The sequence below is a fragment of the Drosophila nasuta genome, chromosome 3 (genome assembly GCF_023558535.2).
Source record: "Drosophila nasuta strain 15112-1781.00 chromosome 3, ASM2355853v1, whole genome shotgun sequence".
Taxonomy (NCBI): Eukaryota; Metazoa; Arthropoda; class Insecta; order Diptera; family Drosophilidae; genus Drosophila; species Drosophila nasuta.
The window spans coordinates 39,938,219-39,953,370 of record NC_083457.1 but is presented as its reverse complement, the minus strand read 5'-3'; the positions used below and the strand labels follow the sequence as shown (position 1 = coordinate 39,953,370).

Genomic DNA, 15,152 nt, shown 5'->3' with positions numbered 1-15,152 from the left:
TACATATTTTAGGAGCAACAATTTGAAAGCTCAAGCTGTAACCACAAATATTGCGTTTGCAAATTTATTTTAATTTAACAGAAAAGGAAAATAATTAAATAAATACAATAATAAAAATAAGTTCAATTATTGTTTTTAAAATTTTATACACAATTTCATTCCAGTTGATTCGATTAAATTATGAAATATATTTGTATAATCAAATAATGAAATGTTTTCTTTTTGTCTAATTAATTAAATATTTATACTTATAAGAGTTGTATAATAAAACAAAACGACACAAAAATTGATTTTAGAGAAACATAAAAAAAAACAATAAAGTTAAAAGATACTCAATCGATGAACTCCTTCAATAAAATAGTATCAAATTTAAAGCTCCATCTTTTAAATTCAATTCGATAATTATTCAGGTAAACATAGAAACAAGCTTTCATGTTCGGAATGCATTGAATATTTACGAATTTCCCAAACACAAATTGCAAAAAAAATGCGTGTAATCCATGATGTCTGCCAGAGAGAGAGAGAGAGAGTAAGAGAAATCTCTCGAAATCAGTTTGAAGCTCACTTCAAAATAGTTTTGAGCTGCACTAATGTAGACTAAGCACTGACACACGCACACACATACACATTCAGACAAGTTTTTGGCAGAGAGTACTTTGAGAGATGCCAGTTGTTGCATTAGACAAACAAAGAAATTTTATGCATGCACCATATCCAGGGCAATTACGCAGAGTGCTCTTAAGTACCGCCCAAAAACAGGAGCAGCAACACCGACACCAACACCAACACCAGAACGAACACTAACTGGACACAATTACATTAACAGTTTAGCACACACATACACAGGTGGCAATAAAGAAAGCAAACAAACTAAATTAAACCCAAGCTGCAGCTCAAAATAAGCCCATGCACAGAGGTAGCTAACCAGGCAACAATTTGGGGCAACAGAAAAAGGGGCCAACAAAATCCGCCTTACGGTTGTCAGACGTTGCAAAGGCAACTGGCCGAGTGACAAAGTGACAAAGTGACTGCATGACTGACAGCTGAACTTTTACGCAAGCTAACAAAACAGGTAAACAATGTCAAGCAGCATCAAGCAGCGAGCAAAGGAGAAAGCGCAAAAGCTTGGGTGTTGTGGCTTTTGTTTAATAATAATAAAACACCACTATAGCACACAGCATACAAAGCAACAAAACGAAAATTGTTTGGTTACGAAAGCGCAAAGGAAACGCAGCGGGAGCAAAATGGCGGCTCTAGGCGGTGGGAATTACATTACCAAGTGTCTGACTGACGGACTGAATGCAACTGCAGCTTACTGCAAAAACCACACAGAGACAGAGTGAAGTCCTCACACAGAGAGACCGAGAGAGAAAGGGACACCACTGACACAGATGCAGTTGGCAATTGTCATGAGTATTCGTCTGACTATCGTCTGTCAGCCGGCAATCACCTGGGCAACCCAGCTTGCAGCTTGTACCGTGCACCATGTGGCAAGCGAGGCATTTCCATCCGCATCCGCATCTCCATTCACATCTCCATCTACATCTGCATCTCCATCGCATGCCGAGCGAATTGCGAAATGCCTTTACTGTCGGCGTTATTATTATGGTTTGCTATTGGCTTTATATAACTTCATTCGGGGTATGCACGGTGTGGGATCAGTATGTAACACCAGGCATAACATTTTATTAATGGTAATTGGTGTGCTTTGCAATTTCATATTACATTTCTATGGTTAAGTTCACTTAGCAACTATTTGAATTCATTTTGAGTAGTCAGGATAAGGTATAAAGGTGATATAACTATACCAACATCTTTTAAGTTTTCATCAAAGATTTAGAATGATAAAATACCCTAGTCTCTAATTTAAAATGTGTTGAATTATAAAAGACCTTAGATTTTTCATATTTTCATAATGTCTAAGGATTCACATAAATTCATTTTGCTTAATTCAAAACTCTTTGCATTGAAAGATGAGTAAAAAAAATAAACAAAATAATCTAAAAAAAATGTTTGGTATTTGATAAAAGATAATTTCATGAGTAATGAAAATATTTATATTATATATATATAGTCAAAATAACATATTATTATATAGTCAAAATAACATCAATATTTGAGTATACTTTGATATATTGTATCGAATTATAAAATTTGGTGTATTCTTAGTCTAAATCGTGGAAAATGTTGAAAATTTAACATTTTAGAGTTAGGTATTTTAAGCTTGAATAAAATTACTCAGCATTTTGTGGGATATATACAAAAATATGATTAGGTAAATTTATTTGTTAATAATACAAATTTAAAAAGTTAGAAGAGATTAGTTTTAATTAGACTCTAGAGTCTCATTAATAACCATTTAGAATTGGTTTGTCCTTTAAATTGTCTTCCGAATATATTCCTGCATTTTTCCAGGGTATATACTCGTCTATCTGTCTGCTCGCCTGTTGCATTCTTGTTGATTTTGTTGTTATAGCTGTTGCTGCCGTTGCAGCTTGTTATTTGCGTGTTTGTAAGCCATGTTATGACAATAATGTGCGATGTGTTGAGTGTGTTGTACTCTCCGTGTATGTTGTGCCTGAGTGTGTGTGTGTGTGTGTGTACGCGTGTGTGTATGTGCATTACTGGAGCTGCTTGTCGTGTGCCGAGCCAAAGTTAAAACTTGTTTTTATTGTCACATTTGCCATAAAGGCAGCTGAGGGAGCTGTAGCCTGAAGAAGCAGCGTCATAAGATGCCGCCTAAGCTGCTACACAGGTGTGTGTGCATGTGAGTGTGTGTGCGAGTGTATGAGCTGTGTGTAAGCCAGACAAATCATAATCAGAGACAACAGCAAAGGCAGCTGCAACAGCAGTAGCAGCAGCGGCAAACAACGACAACGACGACGACAACAAAATTCACCTTAACAACGAAACATGACTTTGCCTTTCGCTCGGGCTTAGCACGGCGAGTAATGTGGGCTACGTGCCACGCCCACCGGCCAGAGCACGGATCATACAGATAAGAGTACAACCATGTAGTTGGTGATGGGAGAAAGGGGCAAAAAGGAAATTATGCAATGTAGAAAGCGCTGCGCGTGCTCAGCCTTTGCAAATAAAAAGCGCATATTTATCGGTTTTTTATGTTGCATACTTCATGGCGCAGAAAGGCACAAGATAAATGTGAAACTGTATGTGTCTATGTATGTGTGTGTTTGTGCGAAGCAAACTAACAATAATGAAAGCCAAAGCTAATGATAGAAACTAACTGCAGCTGCAACTTACACAAACGCAATTTGCAAAAGCCAGTTGTTGAGTTTCTTCCGCTCTAATCTAAATGATGATGATGCTGCGCAAGAGTTGCGCTGTTGCTCAAGGCGTATACTTAATGTGATAGCTGTAGGCGTGGGTTGTTGTGGGCCAACTTCATTGCCATTCATGAAAGTTGTAATGCGCATAAATATAAGCCAGCATAAATTTTAGTTTTAATAGTTTTAAGGAGAGCTCAATAAATTAATTTCACATTCAACAGCTTCATCATTTATTTACTCAACAATAAATTTTAGATTCAACTTTTCGATGCAATAGTTTCATCACTTATTAACTCAACAATAAATTTAAGTTTATGCGGCTTGAACATTTATTAATTCCACAATATTTTGATTCAACAGTTTTACTCTTCACTGCCTATATGTTTAATTGTAATATACAACACGAACTTATTTGGTATTTAGTCCTAACATTCATGTAATATTTCGTAGTCTTCAAATAAAATCATAGTCCTTATAAGTTTAATATCACACCAAAATTATCTTAAGTGATGTAATTCTCAAATCAATTTCGTAAAAAAAACGTAAAACCCTTTTGCACAATTGTTTTGATTTTATGCCTAACATTCTTTGTAATTTTTGTAGTCTTCAAATAAAATCATTATTTGTCTTTATGTGATTTAAATCACACAAAAATTCTCTTCAGTAATTAAATTGTTAAATCAATTTCGGTAAATAAATAAAGTAACATAAATTTGTAACTCTTCAATCTGCAAAGGGAATATTTTGTGTATGTTTAATTGACCCACAAATTTTCTGATTATTCTTTTTGCTGCCTGTGTTCATGTTCCATATTATAATATGAAAGGGTATTATAAATTTATGCCGGCAGGAAATGTATGTAACATGCCGACCCCATAAAATATATATTCTTGAACAGCGTGAACAACTGAGAAGGTCACGTCCGTCTGTACGTCTAAACACATAGATCTCAGAGACTATAACAGATAGATATATATAATTATGTTTGCACGCATATTACGATTACTTCACATTTTTGGAAACCAAAATCGCAAATCGAAAAAATTGTAATTTGTTGGTGCATACAATATATGTGGGCACACATTTTTATGATTCCTGAAAATTTGGCTGCGATTAGATAAAAATTTTAAAAGTGATTTAATAAATATTTTTGTATGGTCGAAAACTCTTATTTACTTTGGGACTTAGTTGCTATGGCTGACAATCTGGTATATTTTGTACTCTTTGGTATATATTTTCTATTAATATGCCAAATATTGCGCTCGGTATCTTTCAAAATTTGTTGGTATATTAATTTGGTATATTTTAAAATTAATACAGCGTTGTTTCATTTTTATTCAGAACTGGTACCGGGTATAACAAAGTCAAGCACACTCGACAGTAGCTTTCGTACTTGTTTTTGTATGTTTAATTCATCCTCAAATTTTCAGATTATTCTTTTTGTTGTCCATGTTCATGTTTCTTGTTATAATATAATGTTTTTTGTTGTGACAAAAGCATTTTTTTATACATTGAACTCTTTGATATTTAAAAAAATTAATTAAATAACGAATGTAGTTTATTTTACCAAACAATATTTATTTGTAATTTAATGTGCCGCTTTTCATGAAATTAAAAAACAAAGTTCTGCTTTTTCAGCGCAACAATAAATAGATATTTTTATGCGCACCCCTTGAGACCTTATTGAAAACTCTTGCTTTGCCTTAACAAAAATCTTTTTATAACATAACTTCAAATGCTGAAAAAGGCAACAGGAAAGTCAACCGGACTTTAGCAGCAAACGGAAACAAAGCGAGGACTGAACTTGTTGAATCTTGAGCTCAACGCTTTCATAGTTTGCTTTCATTCAGCACCTCGACAGCTGCTTTAATTGAGCTCGAGTAGTCAAAAGCACACTTGCCTCACACTCTCTGCTTTCTCTCACTAATTTCACTCACTAATTTTCGTTGCTGTTGGCTGTGGCTGCGGTTGTGCTTCACTAATTTTGGCAACTAATTGAAATCAAATTTGTAAAGCCACTAAACAGTTTAACGCTCATTGCACACGCGACACATTTTGAATTGCCAGAGACGCCTTTTGCCTTGTCACCTTGCACAAAATTGATTGACATCCACGCCCCCAATTGTTGGCTAACCGTTAGCTACACAACGATAATTGTTTTCATACAATTTACTGTTAGATTGTGGCCGAAATACACGATGCCATGCTTTAGTTGTTGGTCTAACCATAAATTCAACCCAACACGGACTTCAAAGCGTATACGTAATATTGTGTGCCTGTGTGTGTGTGTGTGTGTGTGTGTGCGGGAGTGAATGCATGCGTGAATAGACAAACATATTCGAGCTGGCTATGCTTTTGTCAATAATATGCATTAATTAAGTGCAGACATGTCTGTCGGACAGCTCACAGCAAGGGGGTTGCGTTGCTCAACATGGCGTATACGTGTTCTGTCCATGTATGCGTATAAATTTAATTGGAATTTTGATATCACAACAACAACATCTGCAGCTGACATAGACAAAAAAAACACAAAAAGTCTCTCCTCTCACTCCCCTAATACGAATGTCATTATCGAAATCACTTTGCAGCCTGAGCTGAGCGGAAGCCAAAAGTGAAAGAAAGTCGTGCACAAAAAAATGCAATTTCCTAGCTGGCTATGAAGTCTGCTGGGAAGCGTGCCAGCTGCGTACTGCGTTGAGGTGAGCTGCATTTTTGCCTGCTGCCTTCTGCCTGCTGTCTGCTGATTGAAATGACCCAGCCAAGCGTTGAGGGCAGAGACTCTACTCTACTCCAGAGACTGCCACAGCAGGTGGAACATCGGCAAGAAAGGCTTCAGAGATGTTCTTTTTTCCGAGAGTATGTGTGTAGCTGATGCTCGACAAATAGTTGCGCAACTGACACGCAAACTATGCGGAAGGCCTGCAACTAGCACACACTCATAGCAGAGTTCTGTGGCAACATCAAGTGGGTGTGGAAGTGGAAGGTAAAGCCGTAGCTAAAGGAGCAGCAACAGCAGCTGCTTCGGACTAGGCTCAATGGCGTAGCTCGAACTATTTTGTGTATGTGTACTTTGAGTGGACCATCGTTTGTCACACGTCAGGCTGGGGGACAGTTTCAGTTGCATTCCCACATTGCACAGTGGTTCTGCAGCATTTATTCACCCCCAAAAAAATGAGAATTGATTGAACATTTTGAAATCTCTGCGAAAAGTCAATTGACATATTGACACTTGAACTCTTTTTGTCAGAACGAATTGTGTAGGAAGAGCGTTGGTAATTGAATAAGATTCAATTAGAGTTGCATAAATAACAAGTTGTTTGCGTATTGAGTTTGCGTCTTACTCAACTTCGAAATGGACAATCCAATTAAATAAATTATTAGTAAGTTGTGAATAGATTCAACAACAAATGATTTATTGATATTCAGGAGAGAATGAAAATGGGAATTTAAAGCAAAGGTTAAAGCTTTATCTGTTTCTGACTAAATGCCAAAACTTTCAAATTTAATAATTTTATGAAAGCAATTTAAAACAGCATCTCTTTATTCAATTAATGTAAACCATTTATATGGCCTTTACTATTTTTGGCGTATTTTTTACTCATTTGATACTTCAGTTATATATTTTTTTAATTTAAGACTTTTTAATTTACCAGTTTAAAGCATACACGCAAAATATAACTAAAATGTATCAAGACAATATTTCATTCTATTTGTGACTTTATTATAGACATGTAGAGATACATATTAGTTTTGTTTGAAAACTTTTTCTTTAGCAAGAGGCAAATTTGTATGAAATCAAAACAAAAATCCTCATACTATATGTAAATTTAGCAAAGCTTAACTTATTGGACATATGAGACTTGATTTTTTTGTGACTATTTTTTTTGGATAGTTATTCTGGTTTTAGATTATTGCATTTACCAATAAATAATTGTTTATAACAGCAATTTACAACAGGTTCTAGTGATACAACTGAAATTCCCCATTAAATTTATTTCCTTTATACCTATAACCTTTGATTTTTTTTGTGAGTTTACATATTTTTATTACACATTTAATATTTATATTGCTTTTCGAAATCCTGTAGTTTTTACTTTTATTTAAACTTTTGAATTTATAGCTTTACTTTCCCCTTTACTTTGACCACTCTGAAATTTCATTTTGCATAGAAAATATTTTGAAATTTCCGTAAATGCTTTCAAACATAACTTTAGTAATTGTTTGCACAATTATTTTTGCTTGAGATTTGTTGCTTTTCTAATAATTTTGCTTACAAGAGCAAGCGTAATTTTGAAGCTAGAGCGATTTGTGGTGCGTATTATTATTATATTAACTACAGTATTTATGAATACTGAAAATGGTTACGAATCATCAAAATTGTAGAAGTCGTTTAATAAATACTTTTAAGTATTTAGTTTCTTTGGCTGACAATCTGGCATTATACCAAATATAGTCTTCGGTGTATTTCAGTATATTTGTGGTACATTCATTTTAATTATATCAATATACCATGTGTGGTGCATTCATTTGATATATTTATAGAATAGTTGTCTTATTTGTTCATTTTATAAGCTTTATTTATTTCGCTTCTCAGTAATAAAAATTAACATTATCCTCTCCCACTTTGCGTTACAACTCTTATTCCTTGATCTGCTTCAACTTGATCTATTGTTTGAGGTTATTTTGCCAGCGTAAATTGCGTAAAATTGGTGTGCTACGCTCTTTGAGGAGTGCGACGAGTATATCTCACTCAGCGAGCACTCACTTGTCTGTCACTTGGCTGTCTTGGGATTCTCAGTGGACCACACTGTGAGTTGTTGAGTTGAGATGGGTGTTGACTGACGCTCTGACGCTCTGCTGAGGCTGGTGAGGTTGTGTTTGGGGCTAATGGAGTTTGCAAAAGAGCTCAAGGAACACAAAAACAGCAAAAAACAGAAAAAGAAATGTGGATCAAGCTGCCGTATGCGCACAAAGGCAGCTGCTCCTGCTGCTGCTGGATATGCAGAGCGAGCCAACTTACAAATCGTTGTCGTCGCTGCTGCAAAAAGGGGAAAACTACCTTTCCAGTCCACTCAACTAGCCTGTGTGTGTGGCACAAACAACAGTTACTGCAGCTCCCTAACTCCCAGCCTAGTTTTCAGTCTTGCTGCCTGAATGTCCCTTGCCTTGTCCCTTGCTTCTCTCTATGTGTTGTTCCTTCCTCCTCGCTCTGCCTTGCTCCTTTCTCCTTGCTTTAGCTTACTCCTTCCACCTCATCTCTGTGCCTTGCTCTCTGTTCCCTGCTCTGTCTATGCTGCATGCCTCCGCTTGCCCGCAATGTGCATGTGGTTGCCACAAGTTGAAAGCGCCGCTGCTGATGTTGCATGCACACACATAGAGTTGCCGCCCGAGGCAAGCAACCAAAACCCGGCCATGCCAGACCAAGACCAGAGAGCAGCGATGGCAACGGCGTCGACTGTGTGGCAGCAGCGGTTTTGTTTATATGCCAACATTTGGGCGCTCTCTCTATGTGTGTGTGTGATGTGTGTGTGTGATGTGTGTGTGTGATGTGTGTGTGTTTGGTGAGTATTTCACTGACTGCAGGTTGTTGTCGCTCTGTCGCTCTCACACTCACTGTAGTTGTAGCCCTCAAGCTGTACGTGTGAGTGGTTTTAGTGTTGTTCTGGATTTTTAAGTTGTTTTCGTTGTCGTTCGTTTGTACGTTGCACGCTGCTGCGTTGTTGTTGTTTGTGTTTCCTTTTTTTACTCGTCTTTAGTTGCAATTTGCACACACACACACACATACAACATATGCACTTAGCCAACACATACACACAGATACAGGTTGTTGTGGCATAGCCACGCACTGAATGCTGACACCAATTAGGGTTAGGCAATGCTCTGTGTTGTTCGTGCGTTGCATGTTTACAGTAGCCACAAAACATAATTTTTGTTTAGACAACTACCAAACAACGAGGACTAAACTGCAAACTCCCACTCCAACTTCAGTTACTGCCTTTGCCGTTGCTTCGTAATTATCGCCTGCAACAGCAGAGAAGAGAAAAGAGATGCTGGGCGAAGCCCGGTAACCGAATCTGGCCGGAGACGAACCAGCTGCCAGTTTGGCATAATTTTCACTTTTGCATTTTCCCACAAAGAAACTTTTTATGCGCTGCCGCTGCTGCTCCTGCTGTCGATGCAAAAGAGTTCACTGCATTGGAAATTAAATCCAAAAATTCCAATTAGTTGGCTCGACAACAAAAGTGAAGCATACTTATTGGCGCGTGTAGAAATTTTTCAATCCACTCATAATTATGCTACTTGAGAGCAGAGTTTGATTAGATTGTTATTGCATTATAAAGTTTGTATTAATACAACAAATTTATAGGTACTTGAATAGCATAATATGTGCATATTAATATAAATTAATGCCTTCTTAAGATTTTTCAACATATTTTAAAAGTTTTTTTTCATGAAGGTATTCCTATATTCCTATATTGCTTTTTTTTCTTTATTCCTTTTTCTATTCCTCATTTACTTTGCCCCTTGCCCCTTGTATATGTATATTTATCGGTATTGAAACTAAAAATATGTAAAAAGGCCTGCTTTTAATGTTAAAGCTATTAATTTTATTACTTAAACAACTATTGCAACTGCTAGTGTATATAAAATAGAAATGGTAATACTCAAATAAAACACAAATTACCGATTAAATTGCAACCATTTTTGTCGCTCAAGTTAAAAAGATTAATGAAAAATCGCATGCAACTCTGTAATTATTGTTATCGAAAACACTGCCTATCGATATTAATCACCGTCAGCTATGGGATACACTGTGCAGACATGTACAGGTAAAATTAAACACAAATATAATAACTCCATTAGTACATTATTCTATTTAGTACAATTTTTGATAGTTTTTGCAACTTACAGTAACTTAAAATTGCCCGTTTTCATATTTCGGCGCTTTAATCTGCTTTTTATTTGAGTGTATCTATTAGTCGGTTAAGCCCAAGTTAATGTGCTGCACATTGTTGTAGCAGCCTTTTTTGAGTTAGCTTAGATGTTGCAGGCGCAGCATTGAATTTGCACCATAACGAGTTCTTGTTGTGGTTGTTTTTGTTGTTGTTATTCTGCCAGTTTCATGAGCTTTTCTTGTTTTTGTTGTCGTTATTTTCGCTGCCAACTCCAAGAGTTGATTAGAAACTTTTTTCAACTTTTGCCACTGCTACTGCTCTTGCTGCTGTTGCCATCCTTGCTGCAGTTGCTGTTGTTGTTGTTGTCGTTGTTGCTGTGGCCTTTCGATGCGTTGCTCACTTGTTTCCATTAGGCGGCGAGTTTTGCAGGTCGCGATTCGCGAGCATATGTGGGTGCCACCTCAGCCACCTCTCCATGTTTGCAAAACATATGCAACTCATATCCTGCTGAAAATACTCCAACATGTGTGTGTGTTTCCGTATGTGTGTGGCTTATCGCTTGGCTGCGCTGTCGCTTAGCATAAAAACTATGGCACACAACTTTTCCTAATTAATTTTTAATGTGTGCAAAATGTTTTGTAAATGAGTATTTACTTTAGTTTTACATAAACCAAGGTCTACTTAGAGTTAAGGACAGGAAAATTACTGTCTGACAGACATGAAATGTCATCAGCAAAAGTAAAGAGAAGAGAACTGTTTGAGTTGATGCTGATTTGCAAGCAAAAATTGTTGAAGGAATTAAATCAGAATGCAGAAGGAGAAAAAATCAAACTATATACAGCTGTGAACTTTGAAATAGCAGTACTTCGAGATAAAATGAATGGTTGTTTAGATGTATTTTGTTTCTGTCGCACTGCTATTTCAAAGCTCAGAGCTGTATGTTGTTTGCATTCATTCTGAGTGTTATTGTCAAATCGATTTTATGTAAATTTATACTATTTTGTGTACTTGGTAATTAAAAAATATACATACAAAAATATACACATTTTTAACACTTCTAAATAAAACGTAAATTCTGAAGTGATAATACACTTTTTAAGAAAACTTTCTCTGTTGCTTTTAAAGAACATTTCAATCTTGCTGCAGCTTTGCATATCGATTATGAATTGCTGTTGAATTACAAATGGTTTGCTGCAGCATTGCCACACACTTTCTAAATCCATGCCATATGCAAACGCGTTCAAAATATTTACCCTAGTTTTCCACATCCGGTCTCGCTCTCTCTCTCTCTCTCTCTCTCTCTCTCTCTCTCTCTCTCTCTCTCTCTCTCTCTCTCTCTCTCTCTCTCTCTCTCTCTACGCTTGAAGCTTAAACAAACGAACATGTTTTAGTTTTGAATTGAGTGCCAACTTGTTTGCCCCCCAGGAAGAAGAGAAGCGTTTTATGTGTGTGTGTGTTTTTTTTTAGAATTTACACAAAAAAAATGCGAAGGGGAAAGGCGACTTGACGTGAAGTGGAATTTGTGCCACGCCCTTAACTGTTGATTGCGTGCTCAAGTAACGCACTAATTGCATATGGCAATTGCTGGCCCCTAGTTACATGGATTCACACCCCACACACACATACACTAATACACACACACAGAGAGACACACACGGATGCCTGCTGGACATGACACATGTCCAACAACTAGCAAATTGAGGAAAGCAAAATGAAAATGGCAAAAGAGAGTGAAAGAGAAATGCAAAGCACGCTCAGAACTTCGCTCCATTATGCTCTTTATAGAACACAATCTACACACACACACACACACACACACACACGGACTGATATATATATAGATACTCTATAGTTCAGCATCCCCTTAACTAAACGTTTCTTTTTTTCCATTTTTACTTTTGTCTTGTGCAGAGATTTGCGATTCAATCACATTGAGAAGCTGCCGGCCAATGCATTCAATGGCCTCAGCCAACTGACGACGCTCTTTCTCAACGACAACGAAATGGCATTTGTCGAGGAGGATGCCTTTAAGGATCTGCGGGCATTAAGGTTTCTCTATTTGAACAAGAATCGCCTAAGCCGCTTACCCGCCACCATCTTTCAGCAATTGAGCAGCTTAGAGGCACTGTAAGTACTTTCAACACAAACTGCATCCGGTTTCAATATCAAGTTTAATTAAAAATATCGCGCATTCGCCACGTTTACCCGAAAACCACTTTTAGCTATCTCGATGGCAATGATATTTGGCAACTGCCTGTTGGACTTTTTGACAATTCGCCACGTTTGCAACGAATGTAAGTAGCATCCTCTCGCTCTCGCTCTCGCACTCAACCTTGACTGAATATTTGGCTAACCATTTGTTTGGTTTTTATTTTGTGTTTTCTTGTTTTGTTTTCTGGCTTTTGGCTTTTGGTTTTTCTGTGTGCAGCATTCTGAACAACAACAAGCTGACCAATCTGCCGCTGGAAATGTTCAACAAATTGCATAGTCTGAGGCAACTGCGTTTGGATGGCAACCCGATTGATTGCAATTGCGGTGTTTATTCACTCTGGCGTCGTTGGCATTTGGACATCCCAACGCAAAGAGTCTCCATCTCATTGTCGTGTGCACAGCCCACAGCATTGCAACGCCTCAGCTTCAGTCAGCTCAATGAACGGCATTTCCAATGTGGTAAGTAGCGAGTGTTGATGACACTAGTCAAGCTTAGCACTCAATTTGCCATTTAAAGCAGACAATATTAATGATGAACTTGGCAAATAAATGGGTATATAATATGATATTTAAAGCATAGCAGAATAGTCAACAGCGTCAACTATTTGATTGACTTTAAAATAACTAAATAATATAATTTAAATGCAAATGAAAATGTTGACTTTAAAAAAGTATGTACTAAATGCAACTCTAATGACTTCATTACATTAAGTAAAGATTTGTATTTGAGTTTAATGATGCAGAAATATGTACAAGAATTGTTGATAAGCGAACAGAGAGAACATTCTTTTATTTTGACTGCATTTAGAGAATTTTGTATATACTACATGTTGAAAAATATACCAAAGCTAATTCATTTCCTTTTTAAGCTTATTATCTGTGATTTACATCTATTTACCAAGCTTTTGCGATGCAAATCAATTTAAAAAAGCGCCAAAAAAAATTTATTTACATATTTTGTGTTTATGCTTAGTGTTTTACATATACATATGTATGTTGGTAATTCTCAGGCGGAATTTGCCACATGCGACACTGTTTATAGTGAAAAACATAAACTAAACAATTTTGAAAATAAGTAAAAGTTATTGTTATAGCTCTATAGAGTTAAGATTAATTTTAGAACCTATTTCTGTTTTACCATAAAATACAAAAATTCGTTCATTTATTGGTTTGCGTGCGAATTCAATCATTTTGGCAATTATCTTACAACAGCAAAATAATTCCATAATCATTCTTAGCTCTAATTAAAGTGATAATCCAGAGCTATAGGAAAAAACTTTATATAGAATTTAAAAATGTTGTTTTCGAACGTGACATTTCCGCCAGAGAATTACCCGTATACGTCAAATTTGTAAAAACATAAAAAAATGTATTTTTGCTAGACTTACTTAAATAGAATTTATATTTAGGCTTACTCTTTGTAACTCTATTGCAATCTATTGCCTTTACAATCATATTTAAACAGTGGATGAAAGCTGTTATTTTTTCTACATTGAATGTTTTGCTTTCTTAACCCTTCATAAACAATTTTCTGTCAAGCGGCAATCTATTTACTTCAGTAGCTTATATTTTACCATAGGTTTTTAAACTAAAAATATAATTACGAATAAAAACATTTATGTTGCATTTAATGCTGCAGTCAAACCATCTCTAAATACTTTTATCTAACGTATTATCTAGATAGCCATAATCCAGAAATTAAGTGCTGTTTTAAGCCAGTGCCATAATTTGTGTGCTTCCATTCCACAGTTAAACCCGAATTGCTGGCGGGTCCACACGACATGCACGTGAACAGTGGCGAAACGGTGAGCATGCTCTGCGAGGTGGAAGGTCAACCGAAGCCCGAATTGATTTGGATGCAAAACACAAACGAGATCGGTGTGGAGCAGGCACCACGCATGCAGGTGCTGCCTAGCGGAGCGCTGCTCATCAACGGTGTCGAATCGAATGACATTGGCATCTATGAGTGCATTGCGCGCAATGAAATGGGCGAGATCAAATCGCAGCCCGTACGCATAATGGTTCACGACGCTGACAGCGCACAGAACAGCCTCCACAACATCCACGACCACGGCCACGTACATCCGGATGGCAATCAGGTGCGGGCTGGCGTCGCCGCGGTTGTGGAACCGACACCAATGCCACCGCATTTCACCCATCAGCCACATGACCAAATTGTTGCCCTCCACGGGTCCGGGCACGTGCTGCTCGATTGCGTTGCCATCGGCTGGCCACAGCCAGACATACAATGGTTCGTCAATGGCCGGCAACTGTCCCAGTCCACGTCCACGTTGCAGCTGCAGGCCAACGGCAGTCTGGTGCTCCTCGAACCCAGCCAGTTGACAGCGGGCACGTATCGTTGCGAGGCCCGCAACAGTCTGGGCTCTGTGCAGGCCACCGCCCGCATCGAAGTGAAGGGTGAGTGAAATGTTCTCTATACTCTGTCCAGATTGGGGCAGCGTTAATGTGCCCCATGCTCTCGCATGTCTGCTGAACGGTTGCTGCAGTTACAACTGTCGCGTTTAACACAATTTGCAGTCGATTTAATTTGTATAGAGTTAACCGTTTGCCAGTTTGCCAGTTGTCCGACCCGGCTTTATATTGTATATATAGACCATTGGTAACTTCGTTATACGAACACAGTTTGTTCATTCCCAATTGAGCGTCCATGATTTAAGTCAACTTACAATCGCCATCGCCATCGCTGAATTGAACTGTAGTGTATATTTTTATTGCAGGCAATTGGATTCACTCAAGG

At 37.4% G+C, this 15,152-nt stretch overlaps 2 protein-coding genes across 2 annotated transcripts in view; one reads left to right on the top strand and one right to left on the bottom strand.

The window, feature by feature from the left end:
* The window catches only part of LOC132792361 (uncharacterized), a 104,842-nt gene that overhangs the window by 30,428 nt on the left and 59,262 nt on the right, over positions 1 to 15,152 (bottom strand). The window lies entirely within an intron of this gene.
* The window catches only part of LOC132788454 (peroxidasin), a 40,055-nt gene that overhangs the window by 14,211 nt on the left and 10,692 nt on the right, over positions 1 to 15,152 (top strand). Inside the window, 4 exon segments of the mRNA XM_060795884.1 lie at positions 12,095 to 12,310; positions 12,406 to 12,477; positions 12,612 to 12,853; positions 14,144 to 14,812. Coding sequence (XP_060651867.1) covers positions 12,095 to 12,310; positions 12,406 to 12,477; positions 12,612 to 12,853; positions 14,144 to 14,812 — 1,199 coding nt within the window.